Source organism: Ambystoma mexicanum, chromosome 6q (assembly GCF_040938575.1).
Source record: "Ambystoma mexicanum isolate Mex_15411 chromosome 6q, UKY_AmexF1_1, whole genome shotgun sequence".
Taxonomy (NCBI): domain Eukaryota; kingdom Metazoa; phylum Chordata; class Amphibia; order Caudata; family Ambystomatidae; genus Ambystoma; species Ambystoma mexicanum.
This window is the reverse complement of record NC_090937.1, coordinates 1,153,377,316-1,153,400,983: the sequence shown is the minus strand read 5'-3', so window position 1 is coordinate 1,153,400,983 and position 23,668 is coordinate 1,153,377,316. Positions and strand designations below refer to the sequence as shown.

At 45.2% G+C, this 23,668-nt stretch overlaps 1 protein-coding gene across 1 annotated transcript in view; it reads left to right on the top strand.

The window, feature by feature from the left end:
- Positions 1–23,668, top strand: part of SLC30A9 (solute carrier family 30 member 9) — a 1,100,681-nt gene that overhangs the window by 987,836 nt on the left and 89,177 nt on the right. The window contains exon 17 of the mRNA XM_069631745.1: positions 10,645–10,758. Within this exon, the coding sequence (XP_069487846.1) occupies positions 10,645–10,758 (114 nt within the window). The remainder of the gene's footprint in view (positions 1–10,644; positions 10,759–23,668) is intronic.

Genomic DNA, 23,668 nt, shown 5'->3' with positions numbered 1-23,668 from the left:
ATAACTGTGTCCCATATGTGACACCTAGCTCCTCCTAACAGGCTACCAACGCTCAAGTGTATAACCTCACGAACTACAAACGCCATTAACCCCCGGAACAAATATTGGCTACCGCACCATGCAACGACAACAGCCTGCTTTGCCAAATTATTCCCTGGAGGACACTACCTAATTGAGAAACCTACTGTAACCCAGGAGAACAAGTGGGACCCAAACCAGACACGCTCTGGGCGGTAATCAACGAAGCCTACATACACGCAGACCTGAACCACAGGTGGACTGGTGACCCGTTGCGGCCCCGGTTCACAAGACAAGCAATGTCCCCTCCTGAAGGGAAGTGCAAAACTAACATCATGGAATCCTTCGCAGCTGTCCGCCCTAAGGAACAGAGACAAGAAGCCAAATTGATCGAACCCAGAATGCCCCTGACGGGCACACCAAAGAAGAGTAGATATTGGAGGCTATCTCGGGACTCCGCACATTCATTGACACCAAGATAGAGGAAGTGAAGACGGACGTACAGCTAATGCGTCAAGAAATGCGCAACCTTGCAGAACGTGTGACGACCACGGAATCGGAACAAGAGATGTCTGTAGTGCTGAAAGAGGTCTACACCAAAGTGGAGGAGCTTGAAAAACGCAATAGAATACTTGAAGAAAGGGCCAAGGACACCGAGGGAAGATCCAGACGCCTGCTTGGTGTTCCGGAGGGACTGGAGGGAAGCAACCCCACGAAATTCGTAGAGTCCCTTCTACAACAGGAAGTATGAGGCGGCAGACTCTCCCGAGGGTTTGCCGTTGAAAGGGCACACAGGGCACTCCAGAAAAGGCCACCACCCAGCTCGTATCCTCGCCCGATCATAGCTAGGATCCTAAACTTCCAAGACAGGGAGGTTATACTACGGCACTCACACGAGGAGGGTGCAATAAATAGGGACAACGCAAAAATTACAATATATCCGGACTATACTCCGACTGTTCAAAAGGCGAGAAATTCATTCGTCCCAATCAAGGCCAGATTGCGACAGCTGAATCTAAAATACATGCTACACTACCCCTCTGGGCTCAAGATCATATATAAGGGCGAGCCATTTTTCTAGAGACCCCAGCAGTGGCAAGCATGTGGCTCGAACACAACAACATTGCCGATGACGAGGAGATGGCGCCAAGACCACAATACTGATATAGCGAGACCCCACAGGGACGTTTCACCTGCGACAAGTAACCACCTCTGCCGAAATCCATGCGATTAGGGACGGGAAACTCACCACACTGCCTGACCCGTGCAGAATGACACGACCCCATGAAAAGACTGATGCAGGCCTGTTGCCACCGCATCGCAACCCGCCAAGGATGGCTTGGAATGGCCTAGAGATGGCAGGGGCACCCGAGGACCGCCCGTGCGGCGCAACTGCTGGGCAAGTTGGTTGAGTTCATCAAGTTACTGTTTAAAAAGTTTGTTAGTCTTCGTCACGACACATATGCGGAAACAATGAGCATTGGAGGAGCTGGTGAAGAAAGCGCAACACGATGATGGCGGCTAACGTCAGGGTGATGACATGGAACGTCAGAGGATGGGTTCCTACATGCGAAGAAACAGGATTAAGTTGTACTTGAACAACAAACGCGTTTCCATTGCCCTCCTGCAAGAAACGCACCTAACAGCTGAAAAAACTGCCAAAATGACGGATTGGTGGGGTGGACAGGGATTTGGGGCTCCCTACTCCAAATACACACGTGGAGTTTACACCTGGATCAATAGCACAGTGCCCTTTAAGCTGCAGTCGAAGGAAGTGGGCAAGGAAGGTAGATATCTGATACTGAAAGCAGCATCGAGCAGCAAGAAATATGCATCGTCAACACTTACCCCCCCAACAACGGCATCCCAGCAATACCTATCCAAGATAAGTCCCAAACTGATTCCTTACCGCGAGGGCCTCTTCATATGGGGGGGTGATTTCAGCAGCACACGTGACTACACATTAGATGGATCCAAACCCCTAACTAACACTGTCAACTGCTCCTGCCCAGTACCCGCTGAACAAAGTACTCAAAAACCTAGACTTAGCTGAGGTATGGAGAGAACGCCACCCGAACGACAGGGCATACTCATATTTCTCATCTCCCCACACGCTCTACACTAGGATTGATTACTTGCTCGTAGACGAACAAAATTTACCCCAAATGGAGTCAATATCATACCTGGGAAGGTCCATATCAGATCATTCCCCGCTCCTTATGGAATGGAGGGCTCGAGGACCGAGGCCGCCCACGCCAATGTGGCATATGCCGACAGAAGCCCTCACAGACGGGGCCTTCAAGGAAGACCTCCGAGATAAATTACAGGAATACTTGGACAACAATATAGGCTCTGTTAAAGGATGGGATACAATATGGGAAGCGCTAAAAGTAGTGACTAGGGTGGAGGTCATCGCCAGTGCCGGGGGAATAAGGAAGGCCCTGCGGAAAGAATTAGAAGCCTGGGAAGAGAGAATGACCCAGCTTGAAACTGCTGAGCCGAAAACGAGAGCAGCAGAAGACGAACTGGCCACAGCCAGGAATGGCTGCCGGGAGACGTGGGCAAGGTTAGCCAAGTTTGATTATATAACCAGAACCACTAGAGCGCACGCAGAAGGTGATACACCAGGCAAGCTCCTATCGTGGCTATGCAAAAAAGAACACCCGAAACATCTGATTACTGGAATTAGAGCCCACACGGGCGAGATTCACTAAACACAGCCGCAAATCAACGAGGCTTTTAGTAGATTCTACTCCCAGCTATATAGCCACACAACAGTGATACCACATAGGGACATCTTAGACATCCTGGAAGAAATAGGCCTCCCGATACTAAACGAAGCACAGAAAGCCACCTTAAACGAGGACTTGTTGATAGAGGACATAACTGAGGCAATTGAATCACTGACCACAGGCAAGACCCCGGGTAGCGATGGCCTGCCCCCCGAATTTTATAAAACATACGACACGACACTGGCCCCCATCCTCCTGGAAGTCTTTAGGGAATCCTATGAGAAAGGGACACTGCCTAAAACATGAGGGAGACATTGATTGTGCCGATCTCCAAACCAGGGACACCAAGAGAAGAATGCGGGTCGTACAGACCGCTAGCTATACTCAACTGTGATATAAAAATTCTAACCACTATCCTAGTCCAAAGACTCTCAAAGGTGATAGGCACATTAATACATGTAGACCAAAATGGGTTCATACCAGGCCGGAACACGGAAGTGAACCTACAACACATAGTAGCACAAACTAGAGACCTACGCGAAACATATGCAGTGGTCTCTCTGGGCGCCACAAAAGCTTTCGATTCCATATATTGGGAGTGGTTGCTGGAGGTCCTGAAACAATTTGGGTTGGGGACATCCTTCATTAGATGGGTAAAAATACTGTATCAAGCACCGGTAGCTATAGTTAAGACTGGCAGGATGGTGTCAGGACTGTGTGACATCCAGAGGGCTACAAGGCAGGGCTGCCCACTGTCATCTATGTTATACATCCTGGGACTGGAACCGTTAGCTGTATACATGAGAAAACAATTTTTCGATGCCGGCATTCGAATAGGTGGCGAATACCACATCGTTTCGCTATGTGCAGACAATGTTCTATTATACCTGAGAGACCCCCATCTTAATCTGCCAACAGTTCTAGAGGTCTTAAAGAACTTTGCCTGGGTGGCCGGGATCTCCTTCAACAAGGAAAAGTCCAGCATATTCCCCTTAGCCGGATTAGCCACACGAACCAAAACAGATCTCCCAACGGTGGGAATCCAATGGTAACACCCAGGTTGCGATACACAGGCTCAGAAAATCAATGAAATTCTGGTCAAAACTACCGCTATCACTGATGGGCAGAGCAGCAATAACCAAAATGATAGTCCTTCCAAGACTCATATACTTTTTCCACAACATACACTACCTCATCCCAGTCTCCTTTTTCCGGGTACTAGAAAAACTACCAAGGGAACTATTGTGGAATAACACCAGACACAAAATATCCCTAAACATATTGACATTACCATATGCAACAGGTGGGATCCAACTCCCAGACTTAAGCAAATACTACTTGGCTGCACAACTAAGCCACATGGCCAAATGGTTGGCTGATGACTGATGTCAGGGAAGGGGCCAAATTACAATGGAAAGAGTGGCCAGGCGAGCCAGAGCCAGACCCACTGATCACACTACTATACAGCCTAGGGGACGGCTGGAAACCAACATCCAGGCTCTACGCCCGCCTGGCGTATAGACCCAACCCCAAAAGTGCGGCCCTGAAATCTAGATGGGAGACGGACCTGGGAGAAGAAATCACCGAAAAACAATGGGAAAGAATCCTAGCGCACCCTAGAGAAGTGTCGTGAAACGCCCAGTTCAGGCTGATCCAACTAAAGGTCCTGTACAGAACCTACATGGCGCCAGGAAGGATAGCCAAGATCAGCAAGACCAAGGCTCCACTATGCCCCCGATGCAACTCCGAAGAGGCGGGAATGGTGCATATGTTCTGGGGATGGCCAAAAATTCAAAACTTCCGGTCCAGAATAGAACAAGCCTGCGGAAGAGCAGGCGTGACAAGATACGAATGGTCCCCGAAAGAATGCCTACTTGGCGCATATCCAAGAATAAGCAAACTGCGCCATGTAGTGAAATTTATGGACATGGTATGTGTGCTGGCCAAAAGAGCCATTGCCATGACATGGAAATCACCCAAGGGCCCGCACTTTGAGAAATGGAACACTGGTCAGAGGCCGAAATAAAGGTATGGGGAGAGTGAGTAGACAGAGCAGGTGGAGAGGCAAGCCCAACGTATCAGGACTGGAAAGCACTAATACAAGATATGTTTCACCCATCGGACGACAAACCCTTCTGAACTACCCTCTGGCCAATGAAACACCATTGAATTGAACTTACAGCCAAACACCCAACGACAACACCTGCTGAACTTTTAGACCTGGCACTCCTCTGCCAGTTCGTCACCTGGAGAACTTCTATTTCCGTGGCAAGAAGACTAGTTGGTTAATCAGTTTGTTTATTGTTTGAGTTTGTTTTTCCCCTTTCCCCTTCCCCTTCTCGAAATTGAGCTTGCTAACTGATTACTGCACAAATGTAGATAAAGAAAATGCCAATAAAATATTTTAAAAATAAATGGAGGGTCATGATATGTAGATTGATATGTGTACAGTTCATAAGCAAAGGTCACTTGGATATGCATAGATGTATATGTGCTGGATATGGTTTATGGGATGATATGATGGGGGGAAAATAAAAAGATAAATTGGAAAAGCAAAAATTGTTAAGGTGAAAGGATTTGCAAATGATATTGCAGTCCTTCAGTCTATGCATTTAACTGTAACAGTATTGACAAACTGGTGAATTTAGGAAGCTAATTTGCAATAAGTAATTACGCATTGGCAAGTAGGCTGTGGATCTGGGAATCTGCTTGGGCCCATACTGATTATTACTATAGAGTAATGGGGCACAAAAATTGATAAAGGGCGAACAACAATATATGCAATTGTGGTGGCAGTTTATAAAAAACTGATGTTAGACACTGCATATTGAACACAATTTTTAAATTAAATTAGTAGGGTAAATAGATTATAAGAGGTGGTCATAATGTTAAAACGTTCAAATGGGAATTTTTTAGGGGAAGGTTTTTGTGGATTTTGGAATAGCATGTAAATACAAGAGTCAAAATTACACATTTAATTAAATGAGAAACTTAGATTAAAATAGAGGTTGAAATTAGGATGTTATGACTTTGAAGTAAGGAGAAGAAATGTTGTATAATATGTGTTAAAGAAGGTACGGGGGTAACTGGTGGTTATAGTTCAGGATACATGTTTAGTTGTATATAAATTGGCTCATTATAAGTCTGATGGTTCTCAGACTTTTAGGAAAGATAAATGTGTTTACTTAATGTTGTTGTGTATGTCTGTTAGTTATTTTTGTTCTCTCTTCTCTCTTCCCCTTGTTCTTTTGTCTCACTCTTGGTATTGGAATATGGAAGATTTGAGCATATTAGAAGTGGTTTACATATCCGCAAATAAGATCAGTTAAACAACATAGTGAGATATGGATCTGCAAAATTTTATTTCGTGGAATGTAAAAGGCAATGGGTGTACAATCAAGAGGCAGAAGGTTTTGGCACGGATATGGAGGAGCAGGGGAGATGTGGTATTCCTACAAGAAACGTATTTGAGTGAACAAATTTGGTGTTTTATCTAGTCATACATTTCCACAGGTGATTTCAAATTACTATGATACTAAATCTAGAGGAGTAAGTATAATGTTCAGGAGAGGATTACCAATAAAAATAGAGAAGACAGTAAAAGATCAAGAGGGTCGTATTCGATTGATTGAGATACTGTACAATGGGAAGAAGATAACTGTTGGGACAGTATATGCTCCATGCACACCGAATATAGATTTTTTTAGAACGTTGGCTGGTCATCTGGATGGGATAGAGGGGAAAGTTGTAATTTTGGGTGGAGACTTCAATTTGGTGATGGATAGTAAACTGGACTGGAGATCAGATTGTAGGTACAATGGTGAAAAATTCAGTGAAGAAATGAAACAGTTTGCATTTAAGTATAAACTTGTGGATATCTGGAGGGTGCTCCATCATGGAGATAGAGAATATTAATTTTACTCAGCAGCGCATAATACGTACTCACGGATAGACTACTTTTTAGTTAGTGATAAGGTAGTTGATCAGATATTATGTTCAAGTATCTAGAGAGAAGTATTTCTGATCATGCGTTACTAGATCTGAAAGTTAGTTTGAATAGTATGAGCGAAAAAACTAAAAGGTGGAGAATGCAAGCGAATGCCCTTAATGATCCAATAATAAGTACAGGTTTAGATAGGGGAGTATTTTAGGGAGAACAATTGATCAGAAGATGTAAAGACGGTATGTGACTGTTTTAAGGCGGTTTTGCAAGGAGAAATGATATGCAGAAGATCACATGCTAAAAAAAAAAACAGGTAAGAATTAAACGGCCGGAAGAAGAAGTTGTAGAATTACAACAATGTTGTGCACATGTGGAAACGGAATAAAAAAAATTGGAGTTAAAAAGACTGGAAGAGGAACTGAAGAATCAGGTACAGACACATGCAGGAAAAGGCTTGTCTTATACAAAGCAGAGATTTTGGGAATTTGGTGACAAGAACTGTAAACTCTTAGCAAATAAACTTAAAGGACTAATGACTGACACCTGTATCTCTTCCATAGAAAATGGTCAGGGGGATACGTTACATAGGAGTGCAGATAGTTGCGATTATTTCAAAGCTTTTTATGAAAAGCTATATAAAGAACTGCATCCTAATGTAGCTGATCTAAAGACTTTTTTTGATAAAATCAATCTTTCAGAAATACAAAATGATAAAAAAATGAATACTTGATTCTGTGATAGATGTGACATAGGTGAATAATGCAATTCTACAAATGAAAGATGGAAAGGAACCAAGGCCAGATAGAATCATTTCGGAGCTTTATAAGAAGTTTGCAAGTCAATTGTCACCAATTCTATGTGTACCTTTTTTAATGATTATTTAACGTCTGGAACAATATGTAGCTCAATGACAGATGCTCTGATTATTGTTATACCCAAACCAGATAAAGATCAAAGACAGTGTGGGAACTATAGGCCGATTTCGCTGCCAAATGTAGATTTCAAGATATTTACCAAAATATGGGAAAATCGGCTTATGGCTAATATGGGAGATCTAGTTGATGAGTCTAAGGTGGGCTTTATTCCAGGAACGTATGCATATGACATCAGAACTGTATTAAATGTCATAGGAATGCATTACAAAACAGATTCAAATGGGATCATATGGTTTTTTGACGCTGAAAAAGCCTTTGATAGGGCTAATTGGAGATGTCTAGAGTATACATTGTTGAGGATGGGGTTTGGCCCAGTATTTATGAAAATGATCGAATGTATTCATCATGAGGTTAAAGCAAGAGTGACTGTAAATGGTTTGATCTCTGGGTCTTTTCCACTATCGAAGGGCACGCGACAGGGATGTCCCTTGTCACCATTCTTATTTGATTTGGCACTAGAGCCGCTGGCTGCTTATATCCGGCAATGTAAAGGAATTAAAGGATTGTACATTGGGAAAATAGAGGTTAAAATCTTGTCCTATGCAGATGATATGTTGGTCCTACTGTCAAACCAGATACATGTGGTCCTTTACTGAAGCAGATGTTTGAGGAAGTGGGAATGTTATCTGGACATAAAGTAAATTGGAACAAGATTTTGCCATTATCGAAAAATTGTAGCAGGAATATTCTAAAATTGTGGAATTGTAAATGGTCCCGTGAGGGTGTTTAAGTATCTTGGTATTACACATCATTGGCGATTTGAAGAAAATTGTTCCACATAACATAGATAGAATTAATATCTCCATGAAAAGATGGGAAAGATTGAAATTAACTTTATGGGCAAAAATGAATGCAATCAAGATGGTCTTGCTGCCAAAAATATTATGTATTATCCAGTCAATCCCGTTATTGCTTAGTAAGAAGCAAATAATGCAAATTGATAGTTTTCCAATGTTACTTATGGGGCTTGAGTAAAAGACCTTGAATTCCAAGGTATATGTTAATGCAGAAGGTTGAAGAGGGCGGATTTGGTTACCCAGCCTTGGTAAAATACTGTAAGGCATTCCTACTTAAGAAGGGCTCATATTATTACAAAGATGACAACTTTAAGGGAGCAATCTGGTTGCACATGGAAAAAGGTATATGCACTCCATACCATTTAAATAGCCTTTATACTATGGAAAAAGTTACGAACAATAGGTTAATGTTAAAACCGATAGTGGCAACTAGGCAAGCTTTTTTGATGTGGTTTAAGGAGAAAGGACAAAAATGTGGATTCAGCGAGGATGCTTCAATCTGGTATAATGAGGCCTTACAACTTAATAATAGATACTTGAATTGGCAGAGTTGGTTCAATAAAGGTATTTTGACTCTAAATGATATACTAGATGGTGATCGTCTGTTACCTTTTGAGGAATTGCAGAGAAAATACGATCTGAGTGGAAGAGAACAGAGTAAATACATAGAACTGATCTCATTCATTAATCTCAGGAAAAGTATGGTTAATGATTCACTGGTGATTAAACCAGAATTGTGTCAACTGCTTGTGGGACAGGAGTACAATGTACATACATGCATGAATTTTATGCAAATGGAAAACGAGCATATTATGGCATGGGAAAAACTGAGAGCTGCATGGTCAGTTAATGTGAATATAGACTTTACGAATAAGGATTGGAAAGATATACTTAGGGTGAGTGCCAATTTTGGAGCAGATCTTAATTTGCGTATGATCAGAAAGAAAATAGTTGGCAGAGTATACTGGACACCAGTTAAGATGTACAAGTTAAAGTTGCAAACGGATGAATTATTTTGGAGTTGTGGAAATGGCAGGGGTACCCTTTTACACCTACTTTTGGACTGTCCAAGGGTTCAACGTTTTTGGAATGAGGTGATTGATAAAGTTTAAATGATTTTAATTATAGTTTTACAAAGATCAGCAGTAAATATAATTTTACTTCAGCATAAGGATAGATGTAAAAATTCTAAAAAGCATAATAACTGGATAGATATGGTTATGTTAGTAGCAATGAGACTGATTCTCAGGGTCTGGAAAACAAGGAAGAAACCTTCAGTAGAAGACTGGTTAGTGGAATTGCAAACTTTATCCAGTTATGAAAAGCTCTCATTAAAGGCAAAAGAGAAAGAGGAAGAATACCTTTTGCTATGGGGACCATTTAATGCCTTATATGATTGAATATCTAAGGTGTGAATATTAATGAGGATTGGGATATTTCTTTTCTTTCTTTTCTCTTCTTTCTCTCGTTTTCTCTTTCTTCTTTTCTCCTTTCTTCTTCATTGTTGGAGGTTTGTTTTTGTGTCTTTGTGAGGTCCTGTATGTGGGTTTGTGCTTTACAAAAAATGATATAGCATTTTATTTACTACTTGAATAAAGAGATAATTGCTTGGTATGTCTAAGGAGGGTGGATTTGATTGTAATTTTTCATGTATATTGATTACGTTAGTAACATAATGTTCTTAATGTTTCCTTTATGGCTTTACTAAACACTCCTGTAAAATTCTATGTGATGGAATAGGTTTGTTGACATACTAATAAAAAGATAATTAAAAAAAAGAAATTGATAAAGTGACGGGCCAAGGAATCCAAGACTTAATCAAAGTATGCACATTTTAACAGATCTATTTTTTTCCTTTTTTAATAGAATTGCGGACCTAAATTACTAAGCTCCCAATGTCATGCAAATCACAATGTGATTCATGTGTTCTGTTTTAGTAGTATATTGTGTACTGTTTGTAATGTGATATTAAATATGTTTTTTGTATGTGATTGTGTAAATGTACATTTTGTGCAAAGAACAGAAACAAAAAAATAATATTGGGTGCATCAGGAAGATAATTACCAAAGGTAAGTGATTTGGTCTTCATTTTTTTAAAACAAATTCTGAAAATACGATATACAGGTAGTCATATTTTTAAACACTAGCATTCAATATAACATTTAATATTATCCTTCCCCACCCACCATTTAAGATTATTTCTGTTTTTTGTTTTTCAGGATATTCTGCAAGTAAAGAATCCTGAGGATTTAGAAGCCTTTATGCTCAAGCATGGAGAAAACATTATTGACACTTTAGGAGCTGAAGTAGATCGTCTCGAAAAGGAACTTAAGGTGGGGTAAACATGGCTGAAGTATTTTAGAGATCATTGTTTGTGTGTACCATTACTTATAACAGACAATCTTCTCCTAGATAATACATCTTAGAAATAGCACACCCAAGATCCATTATTGATCTCATAAAATATTTCATGCCATAAGCGGCATTCATGTCTCCCAGAAAGCGACCATTAGAAGAGATTTGAAATGGATTCTTTCCTCCCAAGGGTGCCTTTTGTTTCATATCTATCTTCCAGCTGCACTGCTCTTTGGAAACCTTTCCGCCACCGGGAGGGGCTCAGCTGGGCTCTGGGTCGGTTCTGTCTGATCCCTCGATGCACCCCACGGACATGTCACAACCAGTATAAATAGGGGCGCAGTGACCTTAGTTTCTTTTTTTCCACGCACTCTGCTAGTTTTAGGAACACTGCTTCTTTCCAGGTTTTCTCTTTGCGTTTTCTCCAATGATATGCCAAATTCGATTCAAACCCTGCATTGATTGTGGGCGTCAAATATCAGTTTCAGATCCTAAACGCATTTGTCTTTACTGCCTCTGTGAGGGGCACGACATGCAGGGTTGTGCATCCTTCCAGTCGATGCACCCCAAGGCACTTCAGGAACGGGAGGCAAAGTTGTCACCTTCTTCCACAAGGAGAAGGGTGATAAGTGAACTTGTTCAAGGTCGCCTGGCCCAGATCGCCACACCAGAGGATATTACCCAAGGACAAAAAGAAAAGAAGCACTGCAAGAGAACACGGGCTCCAGGCGGTTCTTCCAAGCATCATTCTTCTCCCTCAACAAAGAGGAGCCACTGTTCCAGGGATTCCCCCAAGGATTAAGCTCCACAGACCTTTCCCCACCAAATTCTCTACTCCTGAGAAATGAGAGGCCTTCAGGCTTTAGGTGCTTGACATCTTTGCCAAGGACCTTGCACTGATGGCACTAGCCCAGCCCTGATGGCTTCAGCCTCGGCTCCACTGGCACCAACGGAGTCCACCGCGCTCGGACAAGCCAGCAGTGACACATATGGGACGTGCACCATGCTCCTCTGGGCCCGACTGCACGTACGACAAAGTGCCATCTCGTGGCTGTACCATTCGGACGTTGGTGCTCTGGCCCACTACGCTTCTCTCCCTGGCACCGACCGGCACAGTGACACCAGAGCATGTTAAGATTATGCCCTGCTCCCTGGGGATACATTTGTGTCTCGCCTAAAAGACATTTGTGATGAGGAAGGTGACCCAATTCCTTTTTATATGGAACCCTTACAACCTAGGGAAATGATGGACTTCCCGTAGAGATTTTTTAGTGATCGAGGGTACTTGTGGATCTTGCAACCAACTTGCAGGATGCAAGTGGCATGGGCACCTTGCCAGGAGTGGGCATGATCCCACCTCCTATCCCGGGCAAACCTCAGGCAGCTTTTCAGCACCTTATTGCTAAGGTGGTGGATACCTTTGGGCTGTTGGCACGGCACCCACCCTTCAAAGGCACGATACGAACAGACATACATTCTAGACTAGGGCGCAAAGAAGGAAACCCTATTAGCTTTCAACCAGGCAGTAAGGGCACTGGTCCTAGAGCTATGGTTTAAACCGGCCTCAGTCATGACTGTTGACACTGATCTTGCAAAAAAACATAGGCCAGCAATCGCAGATCGGAGGTTCATGTCCGCCCATGAATCACCAAAGAGCTTGGCTGTACAGACTGGCATGTAAAATCTGAAAACCACCTCCTTTCCTTCTTTGCCTCCTGATAGGCTGGGACAGGGAAGGTCTTTGTCTCTTTAGTGCTGTCCAGCCTCAGTCCCTGTTCGCCACTGGCACCACACACCCCAAATGGCGGCTCCCTTGGTGACTAGGTGCAGGCAGGCGTAACTGGGACCATGCCATCCTGCTCAATCGTCTCTGTGACAAACTGGGTTTCACTGGTCAAGCCCTGTCCTGGTTGACCTCCTTTCTCACAGACTGACTTTCCCAGGTCCAACTGGGTTCTTTCCTCTCTTCTCTCTCTCTACTTGTGTTGTTCCCCAGCGGTCTAACCTTTCTCCCTGGCTATTCAACCACTACCTGACACTTCTGGCCCACCGTATTGCTACATTCTGTTCTAATTTTTGGTGTTATGCGGATGACACCCAGCTCTCCTTCAGGCTCCCCTCTGACACCCCTGCTACTTCTCTAATACCAAACTGGCTGGCCGCAATTCAGGAATGGTGTGCTGCCAATGATCTCTTCCTTAATGCTAGTAACACCGAGATCCTCCTCATCGGGACACCTGCTCCCTCCTTTCTCGGGCGGCCCACCCTGGGCCCTCTTCCCGCTCCTTCCTGTGAGACTAAGAACCTTGTCATCTTCGTCTCCACCCTTTCTTTCTCTCCTCGCCTCTCCGATGTCTCTAAGAAGTCACGCTTTCTGCTGCACCGCCTCGGAGCTATTCTGCCTTTTCTCACTTCCCCCAGAAGCTCAGTGTCTCTCAAGGCTGGACTATTGCAACAGCCTCTTTCTAAATCTATCTGTCTCTACTCATCGACCTTTACAACTCATCCATAACAAGACTGCAAGACTTGTCCTTGGCCTCAAGCCCAGGGATCGTATCTCTCCAGCTCTGAAATCTCTGTACTGGCTCCCTCAGATTCAATACACTTTGCATCGTCCACAATGATTTCTGGGGCCTGGGACTCCATACCTCCAACTTTAGCTTCCTAAACATCTCCCTTCTCGAGCTCTCCATTCATCCACATCCAATTCTCTTGAGAGTCAGACACTTTTCCAAGCTGAGAATGGGGGGCAGATCTCTTTCCTCGGCTGGGGCCTCCCTCTGGAACAGCCTCTCTCAAACTTGAGCAGAACACCTCCAGTTCCGGAACCCACTAAAGACCTTCCTTTTCGCTTCCGCTTTCTCTCTTCTTCTCCCCTGCTAATGTCCCTCATAGCTGCGCACGCTTGTCACCTGGCCGCCGCTGGCCCATGCTCCTGCATGTCCAGTTGCCCTTGCCCAGCCCGTGGGGTCCCTCAGCACTTAAGGGTCTGTATCTGTAACCCTACAGTCCCTTCTCGTTGCACCTAAGACCCACCCTCTGGCAGCACTTATTGAGTCACATGCACTTCTCCCCTCCCCTCTTTCCCGCACTTGTGCGATCTGAATGGCACAACGCCTAGTAAGATCGTTGTTTTACCTCCTTCTGTTTCCCCCTCCTTGTCTTGACGCGCCTAGAAACATGCGTATTATAAATGGCTTAATTAAGAAGATGGCTGCCTAAGTGTGGATCTCTGCAGCCAGTTGTCGCTTCCTTGCTAGATCATTATCCCAAGGGTGCTGACAACACCAAAAAAAGTGCTGCTAGTCCTGGGAGAGAACCTCAGATACAAAACTGCATGTGTTTACTCCCGATGCCTTCACCTTGAACCTCCTGCAGCGTTTCACTTTCCATCGCCTCCGCAGGCAGACCAACGAGGCCTGAGCCCCGCCTCCACCTGGGACCCACCGCTAACTGCCAGAGGCTGCAGAGAGCTCTCGTCTTACTGTACGGAGGTCCCGACGCCCCTGACGAGGGGCATTGAAGACTGGCTGCCCTGAGCACATTCCCCAACCCCTCCTCCCGGGGCGCACAACACCCGGCATAACCCCTGCAGACCTTGGACCGCCTGCGCTGGCGCGCTGAGGCGGCAGAACTGTATTGCAGGCACTTGACACCACCGGATATCCTGGTGAGTCTTCCCGCACTCCGGTGCGACCCTCAGGCCGACAGACTACTGGGGGTCCCGGTCTGGCTGCTTCCACGCTGCAGCGCATAGTGTACCAACCCTTCCTGTGCTACCCGGACTTGCATCGGCGTGGCCTCCACCTTTACTCTGTCCTCATATCGACGCCACAGTCTGCCTGCCTCCGAGCCCTGCAATGGTGCGGGCTCCCAGAGGTGGCTGTCCTCTGTTCTTGATGCTCCTCCTTACCCCCCTAACTTTATATATAGTTGCTTGTGGCCACTCCGGTTCTGGGCCCCCGGCGATCGACCCATCTCAACGAGAATCCGGGGCATTATCTGTGGCGTCCTGTCACAGCTTCGCCTCTGCACCCCCACACCCAGCCCCCCCCCACCGCACTTAGGGGACACTTCACTGCACATGCATGCATGTGGCTCCACTGCTTTTGCCGGAGGCAACTGGGATCGGTCGACTAATACAGCGCCTTAGGGGCAGCCCTCCAGAGCCACATCTGCTGGCGGCGTGTCAGTAGGGACCACGCTCCATTCCTTGCTGCCTGGACCCGCTGAATCTCTACACCTCTGTCATTTACATATTACACCCTGCTGCTTCGAAGTCCCTGTCCTCCTTCGTCCCCTAGGGGTGGTTGCAACTCAAGTACATTGTTGAACACAATTTCCACCAGTGTTTGCTACATGCAAAGTCCACCACAATTGGGCTGAGCCTCCCTCTCTTCTGCCTTGGGGTAAACACATTTATAGGTCTCAGTGAATATCAAGATGGCCAACTGGACACACGGCTTCCGCAGCAGTGAACATCATATTTCAGCACCATTCCAGTGTTTGCTTACCGCTTACCGCTTGCCCCGGACCATCGGGTACCCGCAGTGCCCCTTGGCCTCCTACACTAATCTGCCTCAGTGGACTGAGCAACACTGCCTCTACATATCCCCTCCCATCGACTGGGGTTTGCTGCGGCTGATAGTGCAACCAGATACAACAATACAGGACGTGAGGATTCCTTTACTGCCCCTCCTGTTGCTAAAACCTGCCTTCCCTGAGGTACCACTGCGAGTCCCCTACAGTGCTAACTACCATCCAATGCACCAATCGCGGTGGCCGGCACCATGACCAAAGGTGCTGGAAAATAACAGAGATCCAACAATGTTTGCTAAGGCCACGCCCAAGACCCCTGACAATAAGATTGATTCCGGCGAGGCATCAGGCAGCACAGCTGTGCAACATGAGTCCAGTTAGCTGCATTGCATGATGGAATACATGCGCGAGGGATTCACTGACCTCCACGCTAAACTGGATGATATGAGCAGAACAATTAGTTCAGTAAAATCATGTATGGATAAATGCGATGCTCGTATTACAGAAGTGGAAACAAGAGTGGGAACTACTGAGGACGAGGTCAGCACATTGAGAGCAGATGTTGCCGCCCTCTCGAAGCAGGTGCTGGCTATTGGTAAAAAAGAATGAGGACCTCGAATCTAGATCCCGGCTTAACAGCTTGCGTAATATAGCGGTACCTGAAGACAATATATCCGAGCCGATGGAGTACGTGGAGCGCACCCTACTGTCATTACTCAACAATCCCAAACTGTCTCCACACTTTGCAATCGAGCGAGCCCACTGTACTCTCGCCCCCAAGCACGGAGCCCCACCCGCCCAATTACTGCTCGAGTGCTTAACTAGCGGGACAGAGATGCTTTACTTCCAGCGGCAAGAGCCAACGGGGAACTGCTATTGGGTTCCAACAGGATCCACTTGTACCCGGATTTCTCAGCAAATATACAGCAGGAGCGAAAATCCTTCCTGGCTGCCACAAAGACTCTGAGACCATAATGTGAAATATGCTATGCTCTTTCCAGCCGAACTGAGAATAGAACACTGCAATAAGGTTTACTTCTTCACTATGCCGGAAGAGGCTGAGATTTATAGACTAGCACTTTCTGGGGTGACCCCAATTATTGTGCTCTCTCCGCACTTAATCTCTATACGCAGATCATAACTACTACGATGACATGGTCGGCACCTCACTGTGTAATGTATTTCCTCTACCCTGTGTGTCGATAATTTTTAACCTGCATGGTGACTGAACAAACGGAAAATCGCACCCAATATTGTGTTGTGTATGCAATTCCAAGCTAAAATGATGCCGGGCTGCTATTGTCCCACAGGCCCCCCATGCAATGTTGCAAGTGTTGTTGGGTTGTTCAAATGGGCAAAATCACTTCTCTGATTGGTAGAAGGGGTGGGGGACGGGAGCATTGTTATAGTTATTGAAAATGTGCTGACATGTGTAAATGTTGACGACCAACAGCAGTTTGGGAAATTTTGCCCACTAAAAAGTCCAAGTCCCTGTCTGATAGGAGCCAACTATTACATCGTACCTTGGCCCGATGGCGGTTGATCCTATAAACTTTGACCTCAAATGTGCAGAGGCTAGGTAACCCTACAAAGATGCGCCTACTCAGCAATACCCCGAACGGCATAGGGTACACATCTTGTTCGTACAAGAAACTCATGCATTGACTGCGAATAATGAGCGATTTAATGAGAGATGGGGGGGTCATGACTATCAGCCACAAATCACTGCAATTCACCCACATTAAGTCGCACCTTGACCCCTTTGGGTGGTACGTTCTATTCTGAGGTATCCTCTTGGGCCAGCAACATGTTGTTGCTCAATGTGAAAAGTCCAAATGACGACCCTGATTTCTACACAGTGGGCCTGATTACACTCTATCCTTTAGCCTCCGTGTTGTGTGGCAGTGATTTCAATATCATAATGGACGTCGATCTTGACAGCTCTGGATCCATACCCTGACAGCTTACGAAGTCTGCCCTAATGTTGCAATGGGCCCTGAGTGACAGAGGGATGCTGGACGCCCAGAGGACACTTAATCCTACACTATGCAAATATTCCTTTTTTTTCCACTGTCCATGATTCACATTCCCTGAATAGATTTGTGGTGGGTGTCAGATACATTAATTGGCTACCTTACAGAGACCGACATTTTACCCAGGACGTTTTCAGATCATTCCCACGTTAAACTTACGTTGTCACTGGGAGAGATGCTGGCAAGATACAGACAATGGAGACTCAAGCCGCAATCATTTTCGAATCCTGTCTTCGCAGCCGATATAGGTAAACAGATTAATATTTTCACATAAACACAGGTTCTGTGGACAGTCTTGCAAGCCTTAAAGGCTTATATATGCGGTATTGCTCTTGCAACGGAATCTGACATACTCAAAACGATACACAGGGATATCCACTCCAGCGAAACCAATCTATGCCACCTAGGACAGATATATGCATCTAGACCGGATAGTGTGACACTGGGTGATGTCAAAACCGAGTTAGACAAGTTCCAAATATTTACAAATGATTAAGCTTAATACAAGAAAGGTATATACATGTGGTACAAATGTAGCAAGAAAAACATAGGTCATTGAACATACATTGGCAGTCACGGCAGTAGTTGCTGTGCCAGGAAGGTATATCATCCACGTTAGTACAATGGTATTAATGATCATTGGTTACCAGCCAGTTAATCATGCCTCGCCTAAAGCTGTGAAAAGGTTGGTCAGCTCTCAAGGCAGGAGGAAGGGCATTCCACGCTTGCGCTGCCATAACTGGAAAGCTACTTCCTCCTGCTTTTTTTTTGTTTAAATCTCGGGATGACCAGACAGGATGAAATGACTGTCCTTGTAGGTCGTAAGGTAGGTTTTATGGTGATTCTCTCAGAGAGATGGAGAGGGGCCGCTTGGTTTAGACATTTATGCTTAATGAAACCGTTTTCAGCATAATTTTGTCCTTAGTGGTAAGCCACTTGATCTGTCTCCTCAAATCCAAAATATGTTAACCCACAAAACTGGATGCAGTTCAAAGGTTTATACCGGCCTTCTCTCCCGAGGCCTTCTGGTATCTGAGTTCTTAGTTAGCATTACAGGGCTAATAATTCCTTAGGTTAGCCTTATACTTGGTTTCATCTTTTGTCAAAGACCTTCGACTGTACGAGGGGGTGGGGGCTTGTACCCTTGACTTTACCCTCGTATGACCACTGACTATTCTCCTCTCTCTCGGTTACTCTCTCAACTGCTTCAGATTTCTTTTGCGGCTTCTCTCGCATGCACAATCTCAGCATTCTTCATTCTTGCTACAATGTGCTTTCACTCGCGGTTTCTGCACAATTCGACAAGTACTTCAAACGTTAATGTCCTTTTCATATATCAAGACACGCCGGTCTCCGATTTCACTCACCAGCAGCGGCTGATAGTTTATCAAGACCTTCTGTCTAGTCAAAGCTTTTGGACCAGCGCGGCTCGCCTCCTTTCAGGTCCTCACACCGCACATAAAGGAGGTACCGCTGTGACATTCTGCAGTAGCAGGGAGTTGCCCCTTTGGGAATCTGCAGCGATTTTCACCCCACAGCAGGTAAAACCACGGCCTTTCATTCACCTCCTGGTCCCATCAGCACTGTTTCCATGGTTGCGTCACCTTCCAGGGATTTCCTGCCTTTCCGTTCTGCTGGTCGTCTTCGCTTCGGTTGCCCTCCTCGCCTTGCTTTATGGGTGCTCTCATGCTCCGCCTCTTATCCCAGTGGGGAAAGGTAACAGGATTCAGGTGTGAGTTGTCAGGATCATGTTCCTGACTCTGCCTGACCCTGATACTGGGACATGTCAACCAGACTGGCTGTGTGTGAGCCTGTCTTCCCCTCAAGGGTTTGGTCCGTTTAGCAGAGAGTGTAGGAAAAGAGGGGGAAGGGGTAACATTCTTACATAGAAAATGGAATGAGAGTATTCTACAGAGAAATGCGAACAGGGATACCGCGTCTCCTCCGGGTGCCCACTCCCCAGGGACCCTCCCTCCAGGTGATCGTCGGGGCCTGGATCCAATAGCGATGACGGTAAGACAACTTTTGGTTTCTCACAGCATATAGCATCATCTGTAGTTGCAATAGATATTTTTAAGCTCTTTATTTAATAGACATCCATTTCACAAGCATAGCTGTAGCATAATGCAGACCTGGTACATTTCATAGAGGAAAAGACGAAGTAGAATCCCCTCACCCTTCAAATATCGTACACAAGGTACCACAGGAAATCACAGTTCTGATCACAAAGATTAAGGAGGACAGTTTAATTTGACTGAAAAGATTAAACTCGCAGGAATAAAAGCTTAGTCTGCCAGAAGCATGAAATGTGAGATAATCTGTCCCATAACTACAGTGGGTAGTGACAAAAAACTCCACATCTGAGATTTAGCACTGTTCCCAAATCACAGAACGAGTTTATAGTGAAATAGTTGGAGAGACGCCACTTATTCCTAGGGTTAGAAGAGTACAGTATTCATTTACACTGTTTCCTTAATTGAATTACAAAAAAACAATAGCTTTCATCCATTTTTCACAAGTATGCACTGGATCCTGAAGCCATGACTGCCAATCCTTTTTGCCAGAAAGAAGCCTATAACTGCTCATCGATTTCAAATGGATTCCTTCATTCCACAGATTCCTCATCTGAAATATATTTTCTTGGGTGCTAGCAGTCTTCGGAAACTTTTTCGGCTACTATAAGGCACACAGCGCTTATCTATGTCTACTCTACTCCACTCTGCACTGTTGGCTGTCCCTCACGCCGGACAGGACTTCAGTGCCAGTATATAAAGTATTTATGATGCTTGTGAATCTGCTCTGAATCACATGCTGTGCATATCTTCCGACATCTAGTGGAAATCGCAGAGTATTGCATCTTTCGAAGATCAAAAGCGGACGTCGACATGGGCGTGACTGTAACACTATCCCTAACGTGACGTGTAGTGTACCCAAAATCCCTCGCGTGTTGAGGTCCCTCAGATTGTTTTTTCCCGCTAACCTAGTTGGTCGCCTATGCAGAGCTTGCAAGTGTTAATATTGCTAACTTTGTCCCCACGACCTTCAGTCGTCTAGTTTCCCGACTAATCTTCTCGATGACTGCCTCGTGGGTATCCTGCTGCCGAAGACATCTCCACCTGCTTGGCAACCGTTCGACTGTCGACAGTGTGGCCTTGTCCCTCCGGCTAGGTCCTTACAGTAAGGAGAGTGGGGCCATGGGTTTATTCTTCTTTAAGAATGTATTTCCTTTACCCCTCTTTCGAATGGATTGTGTGCTCCCACGTATTACTTATCTTATGATATTTCCAATATCTAGCTTAGCTGCTTCAGAATATTTTTTTCAGCTGTGGGCACTGCGTGTCAATGCTGGTCGACTCGATGTCCCTCAGAGGCCTCCTTCTCGATGTCAACGTCACTGAAGGCATAAATAGCGTGCAAAGTCCATTGGCGTCAGTTCAGTTTTTCTGCGCTAACGCTTTGGATACGGTACGCTTCGTTCCTTTGTGAAAGAAATCTTAGAAAATGGCTTTGTCATCGGCGTCGTCTACTACAAAGTCGGGTTTCAAAGAATGCTGTGACTGCGGTTCGCAGATGTCCGTTGCAGACCCCACAGAATATGCTTGTGGTGTCTGGCATCCGCTCATCCGTCATCGGAGTGTGAGGAATGACTGTCCATGACGTCAAAAGACCAGAGAGGGCACTGAGGGAAACTTGCAGCAGGAAGCACCCATAAATCCTTTTTGACTCTGTCGAAAAGACAGACTTCGGACGAGTCAAGAACTGTTTCTCCTCACCGTAAAAAAAATAAACGATCCAGATCACGAAGTGGTTCCCACCATTCGTCATAGTCAAGACATTCGAAGAAACTGCGCCAAGGTCACTATCTTCGACATCTTGGTGTTCCTCTCCGGAACGGGTCATATGCCAACAAAAACAGCCTCACCAGCTGAGTGGGAAGAGTTTAGACTCAAAATTATGAAGGTATTTGAGAATGCCGTCTTGACCCCCTCGAGTTCTGTCAAATGCCATGCTTGGGTCGAAAGATAAGCATAAAACCTGTGCACCTTCAGGCCAGAGTACGCAAAAGTCGAGGAAAAGTCCCTTCGTCAGTGCCCAGAGACTCTTCATCAATGCCATTGGCGCCGAAAGACAAGTTCTTGACGCCATCAGTGCCAAAAACCCATCAAAAACAATCAACGCTTTTGGCTTCGAGCTCCTCGATGCTACAGGTTTCAAAGTAGTCAACGCAGGCATTGAAGCCCTCAACGGTATCGACAATTTCGGCACCTTTGTCGATGAATATTATGACACAATCCGGTATTATCCGGTACATGGGATGGACTAGACCAAGTCCAGTTTTCGAACAAGATGACCTGTTGCCCAGTTTGCTGCAGTGCTCATAGGAAACGGTGAGGGACGGTCCTGCTACTGCAAATCATCCTAACAGAGGACTGTCCTTCTTCGGACAACAGGTCAGTTCTTCCACCTTACCAGTTGATCGTAATACAGAGCAATGGCGGCTAGTACAGTTATGCGCAGGTTTGCCTTGTTGAAGAAGTCAGGATTTGCTCAAGAGGCAGAGGACAGTCAGTTCAAAGAGCCAAAGAAGATCCCCCATGCTGAATGTGGAAGACATACAAAGACTGCCTCAGCAGCGGGTACTTTGCCATCAGCCACTGTCAGCCGCCCCAAAACCTCTCTGGGGACTTGGTTCACAAGACTGCAGTGGGAGGCAGACTGTCACAGCATCTGACAGAATGGCAGGCTATTACTTCAGATGCATGGGTTTTCGAAACAGTTGCCCAGGGTTACAGCCTTCCCTGGCTAAAAAAGCCTGAGTCATCCACTGGGGAACAACTCTTTCAAAGTTCCAGATCTGCTCCTTATGCAGGAAATATTACCCTGCTAGAGAAAGGTGCTATAAAACCAGTACCTGTAGCCGAGAGGAACAAGTGTTGGTGCTCCCCATACTTTCTAATTCCAAAAAAGGACAGAGGATTGAGACCCATTTTGGACTTAATAGACTTGAACAAGTTCCTCAGGAAGGAAAAGTTCAAGATGGTTACCCTTTCTCAGATCCTTCAGGCCCTCCAGCTTCAGCAATGGATGGTATAATATGACCTTCAGGATTCTCACTTTCATGTGCCAATCCATCACAAACACAGACAGTACCTGAGGTTCTGCAGAGTTGTATTGCTCTCCCCAAAGTGCACGGAACAAACATAAATCATCAATGCAATTACAGAGCAAATACTTTGAACGTAGACAGACACAATAACTCTCAGCCACGCACTCTTAGAAGATAATCAGCTCTTATATGGCTATTTATTCAAAGCTTAGAAGTACATAGAAATAACTTACAAAAATAATATGGACATAAATCACAGAACTAAAGAATTCAAAAGGAAATACATCACCGTGAGCGTAACAGGATTCCTCATCTCGCCCAGAAGCGGCTGGAAGACCCCGGGAACAGCCAGGCCGAGAGCACCACAGCTCACAGGAGGGCCGGACGTAAGCGTCCTTCTCCGGCTGAAGTCTCACATGACCACCTCTGGGCTTCTGCATATATACACACACTCCACAAAGGGGAGTCAATTCTGGAACCTTCTGGAAATTGCACTTGCGCAGTTGAGGAACAGCCGTCGGTTGCCAGCTGGGTCAATCGAGAGCTCCCCCCAAGAAGCGCAGTGCCTCCCTGCTCTAAAAACACGCTCCACGGAGAACACTAGCAAACCATAACAAAGTTAGCTTTCCCAGCAGAAATGTCCTTGACCGCATACCAGGTTTGGAAAGCATGTTTTTCTCAGCACCGTGAATCTAACACTCAGCTAAATGTGTGCAGCTTTTCACTGCGGCATGAAGTAAATATCCATCATGGCTCGGAGTGCTCCCAGAATGCATTGCGCACCAGCGCCATTTTAGATCAAGCATAACAATTCCACCCTTGGATATTTACCTTCCATAACCCGGTGGCACAGGAACCGGTCTCTGAAACCTACGAAATGTTAAAACTAAATTGGGAATACATTGAATGCAACAACAACAAGCAATTATGATCGACAAGATAATAAAAATGCAAGCAAAAGCGTAACGTAGTGTACCCCCAATATCAGGTATCCATGAAAATAACCAATCCCACCAATTTATATTACGATCTTGAGACACTTGAAAAATGAGATCCCTCAAACCTCGAATATGACTTTCAATAGATTGTGAATGGTCACTTAAATTGAAACAACACATACCTTCAAATGCGTTACACCCTAAATTATGTTTTAGCAATAGGTAATCAACAGCAGCTCTGTTCTGCAAAGTTGCTTTTCTAATAACTTGA